At 38.0% G+C, this 23,052-nt stretch overlaps 1 protein-coding gene across 1 annotated transcript in view; it reads right to left on the reverse strand.

Annotated features, from left to right (window-relative positions):
* LOC129755704 (UDP-glucosyltransferase 2-like) overlaps positions 1-22,299 on the reverse strand; it is a 26,449-nt gene extending 4,150 nt beyond the window's left edge. Inside the window, exons 1-2 of the mRNA XM_055752319.1 lie at positions 22,068-22,299; positions 21,765-21,994 (exon numbers count right to left, since the gene is read on the reverse strand). Coding sequence (XP_055608294.1) covers positions 21,765-21,994; positions 22,068-22,186 — 349 coding nt within the window. The 5' untranslated portion in view covers positions 22,187-22,299. The remainder of the gene's footprint in view (positions 1-21,764; positions 21,995-22,067) is intronic.
* Between the last annotated feature and the right edge of the window lie 753 nt (positions 22,300-23,052).

A 23,052-nucleotide genomic window follows, 5' to 3' on the forward strand; every position in this document is an offset into this window, starting at 1 on the left:
ACATTTTGACATGACATTTTGACATGACATTTTGATATGACATTTTGATATGACATTTTGACGTGACATTTTGACATGACATTTTGACATGACATGTTGGCATGACATTTTGACATGACATTTTGACATGACATGTTGGCATGACATTTTGACATGACATGTTGGCATGACATGTTGGCATGACATTTTGACATGACATTTTGACATGACATTTTGACATGACATTTTGACATGACATTTTGACATGACATTTTGACATGACATGTTGGCATGACATTTTGACATGACATGTTGGCATGACATTTTGACATGACATGTTGGCATGACATTTTGACATGACATTTTGACATGACATTTTGACATGACATTTTGACATGACATTTTGACATGACATTTTGACATGACATTTTGACATGACATTTTGACATGAAATTTTGACATGAAATTTTGACATGACATTTTGACATGACATGTTGGCATGACATGTTGGCATGACATTTTGACGTGACATTTTGACATGACATTTTGACATGACATTTTGACATGACATTTTGACATGACATTTTGACATGACATTTTGACATGACATGTTGACATGACATGTTGGCATGACATTTTGACATGACATTTTGACATGACATTTTGACATGACATTTTGACATGACATTTTGACATGACATTTTGACATGACATTTTGACATGACATTTTGACATGACATTTTGACATGACATTTTGACGTGACATTTTGACATGACATTTTGACATGACATTTTGACATGACATGTTGGCATGACATGTTGGCATGACATGTTGGCATGACATTTTGACGTGACATTTTGACATGACATTTTGACATGACATTTTGACATGACATTTTGACATGACATTTTGACATGACATGTTGGCATGACATGTTGGCATGACATTTTGACATGACATTTTGACATGACATTTTGACATGACATTTTGACGTGACATTTTGACATGACATTTTGATATAACATTTTGATATGAGATGTTGGCATGACATCTTCATGAGATCTTCACATGACATGCCAAGTTTAAATGACATGTTGACATGATATTATGACATACAATTTTGACATGGCATTGCATGTCGACATGACATTGAATGTAGACATGACATTGAAATTTGACATGACATTTTGGCAAGACAATTTGACATAACATTTTGTCTTGAAATTTTGACAGAACATGTCATGAAATTTTGAAAGGACATGTTTTCGTGATATTTTGAAATGACATTCAAGCTTGCTGCCATCACGGTTTGAAATGACATGCGATGATGATGTCATTTTGACATTAGTTCTAAGCATTTCATTATACTGCAATTTTTTTGTTTATGTAATCAATACAGAAATAAGTTAACCATAGAGAGTTATCGTAATTCTACGCTCACTACACGGTTGTAGCATGATTACAACCTCTTCAACTTTTTCTGCAGATTAAAGCTTTTATGCACTGGAGCATTTTCAATACAGAATTTAATTCCAGACGATAGGTTTAAAAAAATTATTTTGTTAAAATCACATTGCATAACTTTGACAGAATAATTTAATATATACTTGATCCCTCGAGTTTAAAAAGATATATTTTTCTTCTGAATAAATTTTTGACAATACTAAGCACGAAATTACTAATATTTATACAATGACTAATATTATTTAGCCAATGATTTCCTGAAAAAAGGACTCAAACGGTGCTTTTATCTGAAAATTAGAAAATTGTGCCTTTATTTAAGTATGTCATGGATTTAAGGTCGTAGACAAACTTTTAGAATTTTGCCTGACACTTATAAACTGTGAAATGAAAACTAATATGGCCAAAAGAATCAATGGAACTGATTTTGCATGATTTTTGTTAAGCTTTGACAGCTTTGAGCACCTTGGATTGGAGGATCAAGTCTCCTTTATAGTGGATGTTGAAGTTTTTTTTGCTTCACTCCCGGCTAGCAATGGGGGAGGAAACACAAATCACCAAAACATACAAAAACTACGCCACAAAACAAAACTTTACCAAATGTGTTGCTTATATATTATATTTCATGTTTACTGCATGCTTTCTCTTATTCTTCTCTTTCTACTGCATGCTTACTCTCATTCTTCTCCTTCTACTGCATGCTCTTCTTCTTCTTCTTCTTACGCCAACTTGCTCTTCTTCTTCTTCCGCTAACTCGCTCTTCTTTTTCTCCTCTGACTCACTTTTCTTCTTCTTTCGCTAACTCGTTCTTCTTCTTCCTCTTCTAAATGCCTCTTATTCTTTTCCGCTTATGTTCTTCTTCTTTCTGCTACTTCTTACAAGCTCTAGCACTTACTTGTTTTTCTCGTACTCATCTTCTTCTTTTCAGCGACCACCTGCGTCATCGGATGACCAATAGCAGTACCACTCCAGCTCACGTCTCGATCAGTCGGACAAGAGAAGCTTCAGATCCCGATAAAAGACCCCTGATTGGGGTCTGGGCGCGTTTGAGGTTAATCTTCCCACAGCTGTTTCTGTCACCTTCAGACCACCCGATTTGGGGTCTGATGGTCGTACTTGGATCCCGCTGCTAAAGCTGCTGCTAAGCACATACAAGGCCACCAGATTGCAGTGCCTCCGATGATGGTACCCAATGTGGCTCCAACCAACAACCAGTGGTAGTATTGACGTCGGCTCTCTATAATAGTGACCCGCTCCGAAATGGGTTCACCGGGTGGTACTGAGCGAGATTGCAACCTGGTTTCGCTCGGATCTTTGGACCTTTGCGTCCGACGGAAGTTCCCGGGGAATCGTTGCGGCACTTCTGAGTCCACGGTATCCGATGCGAAGAATGCTGTTGCAGCTTTTGGCTCCGGACTACCTCGGGGTTATTCTCCGCTAACGAGATCACGGCACCTTTGCAGCAAACCAGAAACGCGATGGCGGCAAGCGAATCACTATCCGATGAGTGGCAACTTTTCCGATAGTTTTTCACTTCTGTTTTCGTATATTGTTTACATTTATCTTCAGCTGTAAACAGGGCTGGGCGATGACAACAGATGCACGCAAAGAATAAAAAAGCAACAAATGGTTTAAAAATAAACTAATGCTACACAACCCCATTGTCACGGAAAAATTTTTCATGAGCGACGGCTAGGAGCTCATGAAAAATTTATTAAAAACTTCTAATGTTACAGGAAGCTGACTAGAGACGCACAAGGCTACAAGGATGGAGCAGACCTCCGCACGAACAACAACGTGCACCACAAATCACAAATAACGCAGGCCTATAGCCCGCCAGATCTTCAATGCATTGATACTCCAACACTACACAGCAAACATTACAATACGCCAACCAAGTTTGGCAGACAGCAGGTCTCTAAGTGCGTTTAATCTCTAAATCTAAATCACGTGACAATGGTACATTAAAATAAGATCAAAAACCGTTAAAAACAAAGGGCTTAGATCTAACAAATTAAAAAGAATAATAAATAACGAGCAGGTAGTACGTTCAACTTATGGCTAACATTGAACAAATTAAAATCAGTCTTGTTTTGGATATTTATCGTTACCGTGCGCTGAGTAAGGAAGCATTACCAACCAACCTCGCCATGAGCCCAGAGTAGGAGTTTTACCGCGCTCCCAATTCGCGTTGCTTTTGATTGGTGATTTCATGGCGATCCCCAGATTACACTGTAACATATTGACAAAACGACATAGATTGGGTTTAAAATGACACGAATGGATACGAAGACACTAGTACGGTATTGCTCACCAGCTTGGCTCGATTTTTCACGATCGGCTAACGGATTTCAATAGTTTTGGAGGATGTCAACAGGATTGGAGTTTCACTGGCTGTTCATAGCTGTTTTGCGCAGTTTGTCTCGATCTGGCAACGGCGTATTAGCGCGTGGCATAATACGACCAGTTTCTCTCGCTCTGGCAAACGGGAGAGCCTGTGGGCTGTGATAATTTGTCTGGTTTGTCACGATCCAGTAACGGCGTGCTAGCGCGCTTGAGCACGGTAAGTTTCTCTCGGTCTTACTAACGGCAAGCCTTTAGGGAGGCCTACACACTATTAATTTTTTGGTGTAAATTTATGTCAAATTGGATGCACATAATTGAAGCATCACTTATGACATAAAATTACACCAGAAAAAACAGAAACGCTTGAAGCCATAAATTCTTTGACTTGAATTATATGACGTATTCGACATATTATTACATCATCGATTATGTAAATTTATGTCTAATAAGACGCACAAAAGGAAAGCATCGTTTTTAACATAAAATTAGATCGTTCCAGAAATAAAATTGTGTCGTTATAATTTCTGGTTGTGTGAGCTTTCGGTGGCATAATTTATAGAATATTCCTTTGTTTTGTTTGATTTTCTTTTTTTTTTTAGCAACAGCTTATTAAAAAATACACAAAATTCAATTTACAAATTTTCAAGGATTCAAACTATCAAACTATTTAAATCAAAAGCTAGTTTGATAATTCATAATTCCGAATTTTATAATGTGTGTATACCAAAATTTTTTATCCAGATATTCTACGAACCATAGAATGAACCATTTGTTTTACATTTTAAGTCGTAAACCATTAAAAAGCTTAGTGTTATCTACACGGCGTTCAATAAGTTCGAATACACTTCTTCACTTATTGTTTTGATAAGGATGTAGTAAACAGATCAATAATTTTTCTGAGCAATAATGTACAATCATCAGAAAAACTGTTCGTTTTGCTTAAAAGTTCATTTCTATTACATGTTCATTTTTATCGGCCTTCTTAAAGTATTAGTAATGAAAAATTTGAACGACTTTTTTAACCAAAATGAATGGCCCCCAGTTTAACAACTATGACTCCTTGGGCTTAATCCCCATGATCAATGATGTTATGATGAGTAATGAGTATAGAATACCTTAATCAGTTTAATTCAACCCTAATTTCTTTGCATTTTGTACCAAATGTTAAAATTCAGTTGCGTGTCAACTCAATTTTCCTCAAAAAGCTTGTCCAGATTACGACAGTGGTTAATCATACCAAATATAGAGAATAATATCAAATATTTGCTTGTGTCAATTATATAAAGTTTTCTTCGGCCAATCATTATGATATTGGGTCCTTTTGTATGTAGTAGTGACAATTTTAATGGGTCACCTCACAAAAAATAACGATTTTTTGCAAATTTCTTCTGAAAATAAATGGATCGCAGTTCACAAAAACTTTCTCTCTTGAATTAATTTTTAAATCATACAGGTTGTTGAGAGCAACCAATTCTGACTGCATCCAATATCGTTCATATAAGGGACAAAATATCATAATAGCTTTCTTAAGCAATTAGTATAATTAATCATTATAAACACGCGTCAATTCAAATAGAAAATTACTAATTCTAACGAGTTGATTTGAAATCATTATGATTTTAATTTGGATTTGAACTTATTGAACACTCTGCATATCTTGCTTGCTTAGTAGTAGCTCAGGTCAGTTTGATAAAAAAGAGTATATAATCTTGCGATAAAACTACGATAGTATGTAGTGGTATGTAGACATATGAAACTGGTAATATCAAATACATTTTCAACTTAACGATACCAGTCTAATTCGTAACAAGATAAATCATCGAGACTAAACAAATTTCTGCCTTCCTAATTAAACTAACTCGGATGTTTGTTTGCCTAAAAAAATCTGAGTTTTAAATGAATGAACTTAGATCTTAAGCCGAAATTTAGCCGATCATTGATACGGCAACAGGTTCAGTATTTGGACCTGGATCGAAAAAGGGCCTCGGTTGCGGATGGTAGCCGGGCGGAGGTCTCTGATGTTCCGCTGCCGTCTGCCGGGCCTGTTGTGCTGGATGATTTCATTGGTTGATGCTGCTCCCGCCCCATCGTAGTAGTTAAGCACGGGCCGGCCGTGTTCCAGCTTATCTCGCTGCTAGGTGCTGCTGCCAATATACCTAGGGTGTGTTGCGGGCTGATCTGATCAGCTGTTTCAGTTCTTCGTAGTTGCCGTAGTGCAAATACGAATGGTCAAACACATCCGTGTGATGGATCGAGGTTACTCCGTTCTGATGGTTGCCATGATCCTGGGGGGGGGGAGGTGACGGGGGTTTATACTGAAGAGGATGATTCAGCACAATGCCAGCGCTGGCGGACCATTCAGTACACTTCCTCCATTGGTTTGCCTGTTCTTTGATCTGGTACTCTCGACCGTGTGGATTTGAATTTTTTGTTAACCGGATGTTTCATTCCAGCCACCAGCTACGTAATGCGTCCAGTTCTTCGGATGCCAATACAAGAAACACTGTAAATCAAGCGAATGGAACCAATATTAAACGTTGAAAATGTGCGCACATCATACTTGAAAGTAAATATAACCAAGCAAAACATAAAATATCGAACTAATATAAATTTGAATAATTCAAAAGAATATTACTCACTTATTCCAGTGCGTAGCAATTTTGTCCCGCGTCCAATCACCTGTTAAGATCCGCCAGGATGGAATAGCATCGGTTTCCAGCCTTAGGAGGTCAAGAAGTTGCGAATCGAGCATTGTTCGAAGAAATTCCGGATTCATCATGACAAATAGTTGCTGCTGCAACAAAGGAACGAGAATTAAAAATATTGGATGTTAATAATCATAAAAATAGCTTTACCGGAACGACCAAAACTTAATCATTCATCGATGGGCTTTCCAGAAAAAACTTACTCGAAAACTTACTCGAAAACTTACTCGAAAACTTATCCGGTATATTGGAAGGAATCCCAGCTGGTTACACACAAAATTTTCGAGGCTCCACTTAGCAAAAATATTGGGTTACTTTCGATTAGCAATAAGGGTTGTTTTACTTACGCGATAGCAAAATTGTTATTTTGCTTGATTTTGGTAAAAACGCAGCCTAGTTAGCCGCTTCGTTCGAAAAGCAGCCGCCGTTTTCGAGAAAAAAAAGTTCGACGCGAATCAGTGCGGTTGAGTAAATTAGATGCTGGCGGAACCTGTGGAGACTGGGCTGACAATAACGACGGAATGGAAGCCCGGTCAACATTGCTGCATGTGATGGACAATTGGATGCGGAAATGGTGGATAAATTCACATCGGGAGCGGACAGGTAAGAGAAGATTGGGCCAATGGAAAGTCCGGTTTAAAATTTGAAAAATTCTGTACCAACACGTGAAAAGGATGTATCTCCATATATGGCGAATCGAGAAAAACGCGTTTGAAGAAAATACAACCTATTTTAAATCGCTAATTAAAAATCATTAGAAATGTTTGCATTTTATGAAAGACAAACGATGTTTAGAAGCATCCCCTATATGTTAGAATAGAGGAATATCAATTTTAAAAAAAAATCAACGCGCTATCGTAGATAGAACCTAGCTCACTTAATATTTTGTCTCCCTTGTTTATACACCCTTTGCTATTTTCTCATTTCTAGCTTTAGTTCTAAGCTCGTGTTCATTTGTAACTATGTTTTATGTTGAATAAAGTGTCAAATCTTTACCAACACATAAAAAGCATCTATCTCCATATATAGCGTATCAAGAAAAACGCGTTTGAAAAAAATAAACCTATTTTAAATTCCTAATTAAAAATCACTTCAAATTTTTAGTTTTTATGAAAGACAAACAATTTTTAGAAGCATTCTCTATATGTTAGAATGGAGTAATATCAATTTTCATCAAAAAACAACTCGCTATCGTAGATAGAACCTAGCTAACGTAGTATTTTGTCTAACCTGTTTATACACCCTTTGCTATTTTCTTATTTTTAGCTTTAGTTATAAGCTCGCATTCATTTGTAACTATGTTTTTATGTTGAATAAAGAGTCGATTTGATTATTTTGAGTTTGTTTGCGGAGTAGTAGCGAAAAAATGTTCCGGAGTAAAGGGTGTATATCCATGTGATGGCAGTTCTGGTTTTAGAATGTTTATAGATCCTTTACTCAAATTGAGTTTTCAATGTAACGGAATATTATTTTCTCAAAAGGGTTTTACCGTTAAGTAGTGCAACTGTTGGCCTATCATGAGGTACTGAAAATGGTTTTTGTTTACTTTTGGAGATAGATCCTTTTCACGTGTTGGTACAGAATTCTTTGTTTTCTTTCTACAGGTTGCTGCTGCCGGCGATAACAGACAGCATTGCCATCAGGATGATCGACAAGAAGGAAGCCAATCTGGACGCATCGGTTTTCCGCTTGGCGGATGGTCAGCTACCACGGCCAAGTGCGGTTTTGTTTTTTAGTAAAGAAAGTGTTAATTGAAATTAAAAAAAAAGGTGTCAAATAAATTAAGTGAAAAAGTATTCTATTTTATAAACAGATATTTCCCCTGAATTTCCTGGAAAAATGGAAATTTCAAATCCAATAGGATCTTTTCTACCGGTTTTTGCTAAAAAAGTGAGCAAAAATTGCGGCGGCTAAATTTTTCTCTCGTTTGCTAAAATTCGAGTTAAAAAAATTTGCTAAAATGATTGCTAAGTTTCTAGCTGGTCAAATTTGAGCAAAATTTTGCTAATTTCTGGCCTCGAAAATTTTGTGTGTACGATAAAACAAAAAAAAAACACTTCGGCAAAACGCGTCTCGCGTAACAATTCAAAAAGCCGAAACTGCAAATGTAAATAAATCATAATACATGAGTATCAAGTTTTTTATTTTAAAAATAGGTTTTGTTCATTTTGATTAGATTTTATAGAATTTCAAAAGTACCATTTACGTTTTCGAGTCAAGTACTGGATTCGCCCTTATCAAATGTTCAGGGATTATTGACGGCGAAATTGACAGCTGGGTTGCCAGGTGCCCAGATTTGTCTGTAAAACCAAGACTTTTGAGCCTTCGTCCAGATATTGGTCAGACACAGATTTTGCCCAGATTTTTGCTGAGAGTGCCCAGATTTTACAGACTTTCAAAATTGAGTGATAAAATCAATATTCATGTATCGGATTTGATCCGTAAGTGGCAGATTAGACTGAAATTTGGCTTGTTTTCATTGGTATTTGCCCAATCATTCATTAAACTTTTTTTTTTAAATAGGATCGGCAATGGTACTTGGCAGGAAACAGTGTTTGTTAATTGTTGTACAGTTATCAACTCGAAAATAACCCGAACACCATAGCACAAACACCCCCCCCCCCCCCCCCGCTCTCACGATTCATCAAATTTAAGTACCAAATTTGTGATTTTCCTTATGCACAGACACACACAGACTTTTTTTGGAAATTACTCAGATTTTTCATCCTCAACACCTCCCGAATAGCACAGAACCATGGTATTACATTCATTTTCCAATGAATTTTAATGTTATCATGTATTTCATGGTAAAAAGAACATCCGAGCGTATTTCAAAAATTTACACACTCCAAGTTTTGCGTGTACGGTTGATATTTTGACAGCCGCGGCACGTGTTTTTTTTCCTCTTTTATAATTCCCGGTCGGCCGGCAGTCAGTTTTTCGGTTTTTTGTTGTAAATTTGTTCGAAGTGTTCGGAAATGGGCGCAATGGTAAGTTTGATATCGAATATATCCAAAGGGCAAATATATTGAGTCGTTTTTTTATCAATTCCAGCAATATAAATCCGACATACGAGTGGCACAGGATGTGATAACCAACGGATGCCATACGAGCAGCAATAAGATGCGGGAGTTGCGAGCCTCAAGATTCAGCGAATGATTAACAATTTGGAGTGTGTGAATAAAGTGTTAAAGATTGTTTAGATAAATATATAGCTAATGTAAATAAATTCATTCGTTTCTAGTTTTAAAAAATTATAAAAATGATGACAATTAAAAACAATAACAAAAACCCCACAAAGAGCAAAGATTTTTATTTCAGCGGGCGAACAATGTAAATTATCAAATTTTCATGGTTTTACCATGAAAAAATGGAAGCTGTTCTAACCATGAACTTCATAATTTTGGGCTTCCGAATGTATGGAAAATCGCCATTTTTTTCATGGTCACGCTGCATAACAATACCCCTTTTTCATGGTTATTTTTGTCAAAACTATGAAATGTATGGTCGAAAACTATAAATTACAACGTGCATTCACGGTATCGAAGACGATAATAATCATTGTGTAGATCGTATAATTTATGGTTTGTGAATATGGAATTCATGGTTTTTTCACGGTGCAATTCTATTCGGGCTGGCATCCCTGATTGACAGAACTAATTAGAGCAAGGTGTATCAAAACACTGAAATCAGGTATAGAATTTTGTTTATTTAACATGTGTTGGTGAGTGACTCAAAAAAATAATTATGAAATTTGCTCGACAATCTCTTTGTAAAAAAGTAGGTATGACTTTTTCTGAGAAAAACCTCCTTGATATTACACTATTTTTGAATAGGTACTGTTGAATACCTCAAAGAAATACATAACTATTAAAACTCTTTGAACTCATCTGCAATATATGCAAAGACTACTTTAAGAAATAATTGTTGTTCATGTGCATATTTAAATACTTACCTATACTTTTTCATAATGTTGATTGAGTTGTGTTTTTTTTATATGATGAGTATCGAAACCGTGATTAAGATAAATAGTACTTATTTTTAAAGGTAATTAAAATTAATTGATTTAATGAAGACCTTAACAAGTGCACTTGTTTCCAGTTTGCAAGCGCCGGACTGCCCGAAAATCCTCTTGCGAGCCTCAGCAATGTCAATGTTCCACATCTTCCATTTTTCGATGAGGCGGAAGAAGGAATCCCGGAGAATGTCCGTTAGAATACATTGAAAATTTAAGAGAAACTCATTCAGGAAAAAAGCTGCTTATACACGTCCCTGTATCGGAACTTCATATAGTCACCGAAAATAGGAGATCGATAGCCAAATGTACATCCGGGAGTTAATGGTGGACGATCCGTAATATTCATCGTCGATGTTTCTGCAGTTCTCCTGCACTCTTATGCTCGGATTTGGTTTTACTCGTAACTATGCACTTTTCATTAATGATCACTTTGGATGATTATTTTGAATTTATTCCACTCAACACAAAACTTACTTATAGGCATGTTTCATACTTCGACAAAATTATAAAAATGACTTTAAAAACATTTGTACGTACCATTTCACAACATAATTGCAATTTCTTAAAATAACACTACGGAGCAGACACGCAATGGACTTTGATGTGTTTAAAAAAGGTATAAGAAACATAAATTTACATCATCTAAGACTTATTTTTAGATTCAGACCTGATGTATTGTAACGCGCATGTAAAATAGATGTGGAAAGATGTAAAATTAGATCGTATTTGAATATAGATCAAACAAAATTATGGCTCGAAGCGTTTCTGGCACGTGTAATTTTAATAATTTTTTGGTGTGTATGGTGGCATTGTTGTCGAATCAAGTGGTCGTTGAGTGTGCAACTGTGCACTTGTTGACGCTCAAACGATGCTTGGCGAAATTTCGCCGTGATGGACTAGATCGGATGTTGGTTTGCGTTGTCCAAACTTTGACCTCCTTTTACTGAGGAGCTTGTCTAAGTATCTTCGTTAAACACCTTTCAGCTCTTAGATTTCTCCTGCGTTGTCGGGGTTTACATGCTGCGTAGACTCGTCGAGGTGTTGAGCAGCGAATGATGCGTACTTCCGGAACGGGGAGGCCTCAACCCATTCTGCGGGGACGCTGACTCGCTCTAATCGGGTTCGGTGTCTCTTTCGGTTGGTGGATTTTGGTTTCCGCTATGCGTGTTTTTGTGATCATTGGTCTGTCTTTGTTGACTACCCTAGGTAGTGGACATAGCTCGCCGTTGTTGTACTCGCGAGGAGGTAGATGGAGGTATTGCTCACTGCGCTTTCCAAGGGCTCGATTTCTCCCGATCGGCTAACGGTGTTTTGAACGCTGACGCGGTGGTTCACAGGCTTGGCCTGTAGTCATAGCTGTAAGAGGGCCAGCGAGGAGGTTGGGAGTTGTTCCTGCTCGCTGTTCTTGTTGTTGGCACGATTTGTCCCGATCGGCAAACGGTGTTTCGCTAGCGGTGAACGCATTAGTTGACAGATGAGGCTCTGTGGTCATAGCTGGCAGTTTGCGTGGTGTCCTGACAGTCCTTTTCGGCTGTAGCGACGTGGTGTTTGGAGCTGCTGTACTTTCCAGGATTTCCGGCATTCCAATATCCCAAGCGCACTTCAACGCTGATTCGGCATCAGGAACGTGTTGTTGTGGTCCGATAGGATTGGAGGCGAGGTTTCAATGTGTGTATGTAGGTCCATCAGCCGTCTCAATGCCGTGTTTTGTGTGTGTGTTGTCAGCATCTGCTTACATAGCTTTTGTTTTTACTAGTCGGCTTTCATATCCTTCGCATGATATCGACCTTGTTTTCCTGATTGGACATCTTCCAATTCGTAGAGGTTTGTGCCGAGTATTTTTCTCACGATCGCCGGTACAAATTTATGATCCAACTTTCGATTAATGTGATCTGCTTTCAATGAAAGTGTGAAGTTGCGACGCCATACTACATCCCCTGCACTGAATAGAGCTGGTTTCTTATTCACGTCATACCTCTGCTTTGATTTCACGTAGTTATTTGCGATGCGTTGTTGGATGAATTCATGTATGCGACGAATTGTTGATAAACGCACATCCTGTGCCACTTTCGGATCCTTTGGAGTGTTAATGTCCTGCTGCGTGTAAAGATCCGTGTGTAGTAGGAGGTCTCTGCCGAAGTTAGCACAGTGTGGACTAATCCCAGTTACTTCATGCTTGGCACTGTTTATGGCGGCGGTAATTGCTGGCAGATTGACGTCCCAATCACGATGATCCTCTTCGATTAAAGCCCTGATGCAGGTTATCAGCACCCGGTTGACTCTCTCGGCGTTGTTGACCATCGGACAATAGTATGCTGTGGTCATGTGCGTTATCTTGTGTTTTGCCAGAAGGGTTTTGAATGCTGATGAGACGAATTGCTTCCCATTGTCTGACAGAATGATTCGCGGTTTGGAGAACTTCAAGAACACTTGTTTTTCTAGAAATTCCACCATCTTAACGGAGTCTGCGGCTCGCATTGGATGAACCATGATGTATTTTGTTACCCAGTCTACTATCACCAACATGACTGTGTTCCCTGCTTTTGATCTGGTTAACGGACCAACAAAGTCCACCGATATCAATTCCCACGGTAGACGTGCCGGCTTTGCGGCTCCCATTGTTGGCATCATCGCAGTGTTTGATGCTTTGCATGCCTTGCATGTATCGCACGTTCTTATATAATCCGCTACATCCTCCGACATCTTTGGCCAATAATAAAAGGTCTGCAGCTTATGGAATGTTTTCATGAAACCCAAGTGCGCCGCCGATGTATAATCATGGAACCTACGGATAGTATCCAACCGCTCGTGTTTCGTAATCACCCTTTTCCACTTGTGGGGTAATGACCCCAATTTCATCTTTGCATTTGCAGTTTTTGTACAGTTGGTCATTGATAAGTCTAAAGTCGGGATAAGCACTAGCGTTATGTTTCACCTGCTCTCTCAGTCGCGTGTACCAAGAGTCTGCTTCGGACGTCACTGCAAATACGGTATCCAGTGTTATCCTTGACAGAGCATCCGGGACCACATTGATCGTTCCTTTACGGTATTTGATATCAAAGTCAAATGCGTTTAGACGCAGTAACCAACGACTCATTAAAGCTGTAGGGTTTTTCATCGACCTTAGGTAGCTCAACGCAGCATGGTCACAGTACACTGTGAATTTTACCCCTTCGATGAAGCCTCTAAACTTCTCTATGGCTCTAATCACAGCTAGACATTCTCGTTCGGTGACCGAGTACTTGCGTTCTGATGTAGACAGCTTCTGCGAGAAATAGCTTATCGGGTGTTCCTGCCCGTCTATCTCCTGCGTTAGCACTGCTCCGATGGCAATGTCGCTGGCGTCACAAGCTATGGCAAAAGGTTTGGTGTAGTCTGGCATTGCCAAAACTGGTGCCGATGTCAGAGCCTTCTTGAGTGTGTCGAAAGATTGTTCTGCTTTATTGTTCCATTTGAACCGAACCTTTGTTTTGGTAAGCTCTGTTAAAGGAGCTGCAATTCTAGAAAAGTCTGCGATGAACCTGCGATACCAGTTACAAAGCCCCAAGAAGCGCTGTAAATCTTTTCTAGATGTTGGTTCTGGAAAATTCACAATACAGCTGATCTTATCAACATCTACGTTCCATCCTTCTTCGTTCAACACAAAACCGAGGTATTTAAGTTCCGCTCTGCAAAATTTAGACTTTTCTGCTGAAATGGTCAAATTTGCTTTCTTCAAGCGCTCAGCGACCTCTTCTAGCATATGTAGATGTTCGTCAAGTGTTTGGGAGCAAATTATAATGTCGTCTAAATAGCAAAACACTTTCGGTTCAAGATCTGCGAATAAGTGTGTCATTAGTCTGGATAACGCTTGACTTGCCGTACACAATCCGAATGGAACCACTTTAAACTGAAAGTGACCGCGCTGGGGCACCGTAAAGGCTGTTAATGGGCGAGAGGATTTCTCTAAAGGCAGCTGCCAGAAAGCGTCTTTCAAATCTATCGACGATATGTAACTACAGCTACCAAGGTTATTGATTATTGCTGAGATTTGTGGTATGGGATATCCTTCGTTTACCATAATCGAATTAAGATAACGAGCGTCCAGACAAACTCTGTAGTTTCCGGTTTTCTTTTTAACTGCTACTAAGGGGTTGTTCCATGGTGAAAATTGCGCTTCTTCTATCACATCTAATTCGAGCATTCTGTCTATCTCTTTGTTGATTTCGCTGAGAACGTAAGGTGACATCGTGTAATACCTTTGCTTCTTAGGCGTTGCATTTCCCACATCAATTCGATGGTTGTATAAGGTTGTCCTTCCTAACTTTCCTTGAGTTGCTGTGGGAAAACGATGAACTACGGCGTCTAACTGAGATTTCTCTTCCGCTGATAGTGGCTTCATAGGTTCTTTTTCATCGAATATTAGGTCAGCCATACAACAAATTGCCTTAATGTCGAATTTATCCCAAAAGTTCATTCCGAGGATTATACAATCCGGGATGCTAGGTATCATCAGAAGCGGTAAAGTATCTTTTCGGTTGTTATATTCAATTGGCAATCGTACAAAACTTTTTACAGCATGCTTTGTTCCGTCCGCCGTTCGAATACCTCCATTTATATTTTCTTCTACCAAGTTATGTTCCTGTACAATTTTTGTCATTTTTCCACCTAATAATGAACAGGTAGCTCCACTATCCAAAAGTGCGGTGAATTTTTTATTTTTTATTTTAATCTCAGCATGTGGGCGATTATCAGCTCCTGTTTTGATAATGATCGAATGTAAATAGTCAAAGTCTAACATGTTTGAGGGGTTCCCACAGGACGAAGAATAGCTTCCCTCTATCGACGATTCTCCGCTGGCAGGTTTCCCGAATCCGTGCGGCAAGTGAAACAGCTGCGTAGTGAGTAACCTTTCCTGCCACATCGATAACAAAACAAAATTGCCTGTGGTCTCGGACAGTCTTGGAAACGGTGACCTTCCTCATCGCAATTCCAGCAAACTTTCGATATTTGGCGATCGTGTTCTCTTATGCCTCCTCCTTCATTTGCTGCCACTGTAAGGTGCTGTTGCGATTGAGATTCAGGAACCCTGTGTTGTCGTTCTTGTTGCGCTGCTTGAGACTCTCGTCCCGTCGCCTGCCTCTGCGGAATGGTGTATCTTATACCCGTGTTATGTGATTGCCTTTGATAAGCGCTAGATCTTTCCGACAGCGATGGGACCTGCATATGGACCGCTTGTTGTCTGCGCTGAGAAATCAAGTCGTTTTGCAGCTGCCCTGTTCTTGTTTGTTCGCGAATTCTTCCATCAGTAGCTGGTTCTCCGCGTTGTCTCTTAAGCTCCACTTGAATTTGCTCACGCTGTTGATCCAGTATGGTCTGAAACTGTTGTTGCTGCAGACGATCTTCGGTTGATTGTTGTTGTTTCTTACGTTGTTGTTCCGAATCCTCGAATGAAAATCCCGGTGGAGTTTGTGGTTTTCCTGAGCCTGATGATACCGATGAAGTTTGCTCCTCTTCTGCTAGGTGCGCACGATTTTCCGCATTCTCTGTCCTCACTGCACTTGCTCGCACTGGCAACACTGGATTCAGTGCGCGATTAATATCAGCCAATAACACATCCACTTGCAAACTGAGCGCAGAAAGAACCTCTGCTAAAAATTCCGGAGGACTAATGATTGACAGCCGAAATTTGTAGTGTAACAAACGCGATTGCAATATTTTCAATAGTTCCGTATTCAAAGATTGCGTTGCTGGTTCAATTTGTTGCTGGATACCAGCGATGTTTCTTTGACAATTCTCCAAGTTGTTTGTGGGAGTCATAACATGGTTAGAATCTAAGTGTCGAATATTTCTCAAAGTGTCTTCTTGTACTACGGATTTTAATTTAAACACTTTGGCTCTATGCGTGGTCAATCCAACATTGACCACATGACGCAAAGCTAGCTCATATGAGACTTCTTCGTCTGACAAATGAGTGAAATCCATGCTGAACGTAAAATTTAAGCTTAACTTCTATAAAACTAAACTAAATCGTGGTTGATAAAAAATATTTAAAAAAAATCAAATCCACGAATTCATAAAGCTTAGTATAATTTACGAAACTACAAAGAAGACCAAAACTGAACAAGACTGATAACAAATTAAAATTATGTAGCATATGGGTTATTGAGTTGGGCGCCAATGTTGAAGTTTTTTTTGCTTCACTCCCGGCTAGCAATGGGGGAGGAAACACAAATCACCAAAACATACAAAAACTACGCCACAAAACAAAACTTTACCAAATGTGTTGCTTATATATTATATTTCATGTTTACTGCATGCTTTCTCTTATTCTTCTCTTTCTACTGCATGCTTACTCTCATTCTTCTCCTTCTACTGCATGCTCTTCTTCTTCTTCTTCTTACGCCAACTTGCTCTTCTTCTTCTTCCGCTAACTCGCTCTTCTTTTTCTCCTCTGACTCACTTTTCTTCTTCTTTCGCTAACTCGTTCTTCTTCTTCCTCTTCTAAATGCCTCTTATTCTTTTCCGCTTATGTTCTTCTTCTTTCTGCTACTTCTTACAAGCTCTAGCACTTACTTGTTTTTCTCGTACTCATCTTCTTCTTTTCAGCGACCACCTGCGTCATCGGATGACCAATAGCAGTACCACTCCAGCTCACGTCTCGATCAGTCGGACAAGAGAAGCTTCAGATCCCGATAAAAGACCCCTGATTGGGGTCTGGGCGCGTTTGAGGTTAATCTTCCCACAGCTGTTTCTGTCACCTTCAGACCACCCGATTTGGGGTCTGATGGTCGTACTTGGATCCCGCTGCTAAAGCTGCTGCTAAGCACATACAAGGCCACCAGATTGCAGTGCCTCCGATGATGGTACCCAATGTGGCTCCAACCAACAACCAGTGGTAGTATTGACGTCGGCTCTCTATAATAGTGACCCGCTCCGAAATGGGTTCACCGGGTGGTACTGAGCGAGATTGCAACCTGGTTTCGCTCGGATCTTTGGACCTTTGCGTCCGACGGAAGTTCCCGGGGAATCGTTGCGGCACTTCTGAGTCCACGGTATCCGATGCGAAGAATGCTGTTGCAGCTTTTGGCTCCGGACTACCTCGGGGTTATTCTCCGCTAACGAGATCACGGCACCTTTGCAGCAAACCAGAAACGCGATGGCGGCAAGCGAATCACTATCCGATGAGTTGCAACTTTTCCGATAGTTTTTCACTTCTGTTTTCGTATATTGTTTACATTTATCTTCAGCTGTAAACAGGGCTGGGCGATGACAACAGATGCACGCAAAGAATAAAAAAGCAACAAATGGTTTAAAAATAAACTAATGCTACATGGATCTGGTTTCCTTTAACTTTCAAAATATTCCAATTTTTTTAGTCCCATGAAAACGCTTCTAGTTTATCTACGGGTGCATGTATCGATCTAACTTTTGCAGCATATATACTCAAAATTATAGGCTTTCAGAAAATACGAAAAAGGAATCAAGTATCTTCGTTCTCCCATATAGCTTACTCTATTACTGGACCAATAAAATTTAGACAAACATTATAGATACGTTTTACGTTCTTAAATGTTGATAGAATACAACTTCCAAAAAAAAATCATTTTCAAAGTACTCAAAAATAACAAAAATGAGGAAAATTGAATAAAATTAGCAAAAAAAAACAAATAAGGGACAAAAAATGACAAAAAACTAAAAAATGATAGAGAATTGCAAAATTAGCAAAAATGACAAAAAAAAACATTAACAGAACAAGAAAAGTGCTGAATTAATCAAAAACATGATAGGAAAAAATGAAAAATAACTAAGAGTGATAAAACATTAAATAAAATTTATGTTAGCTACTACACTTAAAAAAAATAGAATTTTTTTAACGCGATTTTTCACGTAAACTAAAATTTTGTTGCAGTGAGTCTTGCAGTAACGACAGTGTTTCAAGTGCCCACTCCGAACTACTTTTCTTACACATAATTGCCTCATGAATTTCAAGTGAAATCCAAGGTGTGTATATATAAGAGGTGTTACCGTATATCAAATTCCTTATTCAGCCATTTTGGCTATTTAGGCTTTGCTACTGTGGAACTCATGGAGTTTGTTTACCAACAAACCGTAGAAAAGCTGAGCAAATAATCTTATGGTTGTAAACAAACTCATTGAGAGTCCCGCTCAATCCTCGCCTACTTACTCTCAAAGTCGGAGAACCTCGTGTTTCTAAAAATCTTGGTACAATCGATGTGGATGCTTTAAATTGGTTTCGAGTATTTTTTATCAAATTATAAGAAGAAAAGGTCGGTTAGCAGACTTTTTCCGATCTGGGGAAAATTATCGAGAAAGTTGTGTTTACTTTTCCTTAGACAGACCGCGACTTCTGTCAGTTTCCTCTGGATTATTTTGAAGGCGAGTATTGTCACAATTTTCGGGATTCAAGGCCAAAAAGATTAACCTTTGATTTGGACAGTTGAATTGCTATTTCTAACCAACGGAATTGTTCTATTTTTTCAGGACACGAAACATCCCTTTGCGGTTAGGTGTTCGTACATCCTGAGGAATCGAGTAAATTCGGGGAAAACGGTTTCTAGAATGATTCGGGAACGGTAATAATTTTTATTTATCAATTTTTTTTCTACAGGGTTTCCCAATTGAAACAGGCCCGGAATGCGGATTTTTGCAGATTTATTCGTAATCAAGTGTTGATGTGAAATTCTGTTTATGTGCGCGAAATAAAGTTTTTCAATTAAACTTTCTATAAAAATATTTTTTTTTAATAAAAACATAAAGAAAACCAAAGGCAGCGAGCAGAATCGACATAAATTACATTTCAATAATAAACGAATTTCACGAATCTTTCATTATCACATCATGTCAAACTCACTAAAGAATCACGACAATTTTAGTTGTTGTTCGTTATGCACCGATTCTTATAGGGGCGCTTTTATATATTTATTCCGTAGCATCTACGTGAAATCAATTCAATAAAAATTATGTAGTTTTTCGCGTAGCCGCTACGTGCGGATTATTTTGGGTATAATAATAAGAATAGTTTAATTGTATAAATAAGTAAAAAAAAGTTGAAAAAAAACCTGTCGATTTTGGCAACATTCAATTTTGGTAACACAATTTTGACAACGAGGGGCAAACGGGCTCTGTATTAGTTTCTATCACAAAATCTCTTTTTGCAATAAGAGTAAATTCACTGGTGTTGGGAAAAAGTGGTAGAAATTTTGACACTTGGGGCACATATTGAAAACTTTACCATGCAAAAACATTTTCATGATCCTCAATTCAGTTCGGATTTCAATTTTTTTTTACAACACATGTTCTATATTCGCATGCTGTGTGGCAAAAATAGCTCAATTTCTATCACATACGGCTGGAATAGAAACAGTGCTGTAAAAACATACAACGCCCAAAGATCTTGAAAACATTTTTGCATGGTAAAATTTTCAAAAGGTGCTACAAGTGTCGAAATTTCTACCACTTTTTCTCAACACCAGTAAACTTGCTCTAAATGAATTCATCAAATAACTCGAGATCAAAGTAGTCGTCGGTTAAGATACGAACGTGATTTCAAGGGGCTCTGCAAAATAAAATTTAATTGCTAGCTTTTAATGAAAATAAAAAATAATACGATTTGGATTAGGCAGGACATGTAAAAGTAAAGCCTGGAATTTAAGCGAGAAGTGTGTTTTGATTAATTTGAGGATGTCAAGAGTTCCATCTGCCACTGTGGAAGAAAAGGTGGTCGCCACCTTTCGGAATGAAACAGGAAATGGATGCTCTCTATATGGTCTGGAAAAATTTGAGTCCATGGTGATCAGCGGTTTAGAAGTACTCAGGTTTTTTTTAAATTTTCTATTCATATTTGAAATTTTGATAATCGCTTTAGTCTTATCTATTTGAATATTTTTAAAAGTCTAAAATCTGTGAAATTCGGAATTTAATTATTTTAATCAAATGGTAGAAAAAATCCAAAAACTTTCAAGAATTTTAAAACAGAATAAAATTATTTGATGATGCCTTTTAAACATACATTTCAATTTAGCTTATCGCTTGAATATTATTGAAAAATAAATTTGGAATGGGACTTTAAATCCGAATAGATATTTGAGTTTGCGGGTCCATTAAACCATTCAGCTTAATTTACAATCGGATATCGTTTAGCCCTAATCCTCTAGAAATAATAAGAAGCTTCAATGGAAAGCTAATATATTTAGAAGATAAGGAGAATATGGTTCAACTGGTCATATCATTTACCAACATGATTTCCATGTCACATTACCCTTACCCCCAAACAATCAGCGTGAGATTTGTGAAGGGATGGCGTAAAGCCGGTCTCCGCAAAACAAATCATCACATTTGCTGCCCTTCCCTTCCTCTATTGACTGACCGGACTTGGTCGGTGTCGTTATTGGTTCATTTGAAAGTAGGAGATCCTCAAAACTTTACAGTGAGATTGCATTGCTTGTTTCCAGCAAACTTTCATTTGATTCATTGTGCAATGTTGATTATCTCGAACCAATCACGGAGTGCAACCATTATGCCATTGGCCAGGAGGGGCCGCAGGTGGACCTTAGTTTATAGCGAATTCAAGCTCAGGCTCAAATGAATTCATCAAATAACTTAGATGGTTGATGTTTATCATCACATATGTACTTTTTTTTCGATTATAGTCGTTTTACCATCTTTATGGCATTCGCAACTTTATCAACGTTGCAGTTGGCGGATCGTTATTGAAAAATTTATCCGGTACAACTGTGTTCGATGGTTACTCTTGGGCTCGAACTCGCGGACATCGACTCAGGAGACAACAGACTTGCCAGCTGAGCTATATCAAAGCCCTAACATCACATATGTACGTTTATTGTTAAAATAACTCAACACTGCATTTTGGATATCAGCAGAAGAATTTATGCATTACACATTGAGACTGAGAATTTTTAAGTTTTACTTTTTTTTTTTTCTCAGATATAAATTATCTGGAATATGAATAAAGCTTCCAGAAGACTATGTATATTCAAATTTTTAGATTTGGATTCATTTCTCTACAAAAAAAGTTTCGCTGACTGAATGTTTGAGTCAAGACCCATCTCTGGGTCGCTGTTTAAAAATTTAGATTTTAGTTTCTACGGAATCCACCAAAAATCAGAGATAAAGATTTAAAAATTATGATTTAATAAAATTTTAAAAGTTTACCAACTGCTGCTAGGTCAAAATAAACGTAAGTTCTTAAAACTATATTTTTTTTATAAAACCTTCAACGTGGAATTCTTACCTATGCAACCCAGTGTACCGAATCTGTAGAAAGACATCGTAGCCTGGAAGGGATTTTCTTCACCCCGTTTAAGGATGTTGTTGGCCACTGTCCCATTGCCATTGAGGACGTTGTAAGTATTCTCCAAATGAATATAGCTAACGTTGACTGGAGGATCAAAATCCGTATTAACACTCAAAACCGTCACATTGTGCCCACGAGATGCCAGATTGTTTACAATGGGTCGTATTCTGTGGTTGGACAAAAATAAAGCATTAGTAAAACTTGAAAGCTGTTTTTACACTTCACATTTTTAGAACTCACAATAAAAAGTGACTTGGAGAAGGAACACTCATTAAAACCAAAATATTCGCACTGTTCACGCTACAGATCAGTACCAGTACAACTAGAACTTTGTACATCGTTACATTGTGCTTGTCCATTTCGAGTAATTTGAGTAGCTTGCAGAACCTGCAACTGGAAGAACACCACTAACTAATCTCCCTCATGTAGTCTATAGCGCGGCACTTGTCAGGAGTTATTGCACTGATCGTGCTCTGCCTGGCTGTAACTGGCTCGTGCGGGATCGCATGGCGACAAACTTTCTTTATTTACTGTTGGATTGGACTTTCATAAAAGACGTACCTATTTAAAAAAAACCTTTCAATTTTGAGATTTTTGATTATATCATAATTTTCTGACGGGGTTTACTGAAATCGATATAACACCAAAGCCAATCATTATATTTTCTCCTTTTTATGCAGAATGTGTAAAAAAATATTATATCACATGCAATCTAACAATTCATACTAATGAAAACTGTTGAACCATTTTTTTTTAAATTATTATTTTGGTAGATTCGGAAAATTATTTTTGTTTCGATTATAGTCGTTTTATCATCTTTATGGCATTCTTGACTTTATCAACGTTGCAGTTGGCAGACCGTTATTGAAAAACTTATCCAGTACAACTGTGTTCGATGTTTAATCTTGGACATTAGCCTCAGAAGTCTTGGTCCATGGGTTTTTCTATCTAAAAAAATGATTGACAATTTGGACATACAGTGCAGTGGTAACTGGACATCCTGGGTTGATTTTTTGAGAGAAAATATATCCAATTTAGGTATGAGAGATGAAACATAGACCCCTTCTAAAGACGAGGTTGGGAAACCACTACAAAAATTATAAAATCGCGTTTAATATCTATTTTTCATAGAAGTTGAAATGTGAGGATTTTTTTTTATCATATGGCAATTTGCGCCGGGTTTATTTAGATCTGTCCAAATATTTCAAAATTTGGTTAATTGAAT

The sequence above is a fragment of the Uranotaenia lowii genome, chromosome 3 (genome assembly GCF_029784155.1).
Source record: "Uranotaenia lowii strain MFRU-FL chromosome 3, ASM2978415v1, whole genome shotgun sequence".
NCBI classification, from domain to species: domain Eukaryota; kingdom Metazoa; phylum Arthropoda; class Insecta; order Diptera; family Culicidae; genus Uranotaenia; species Uranotaenia lowii.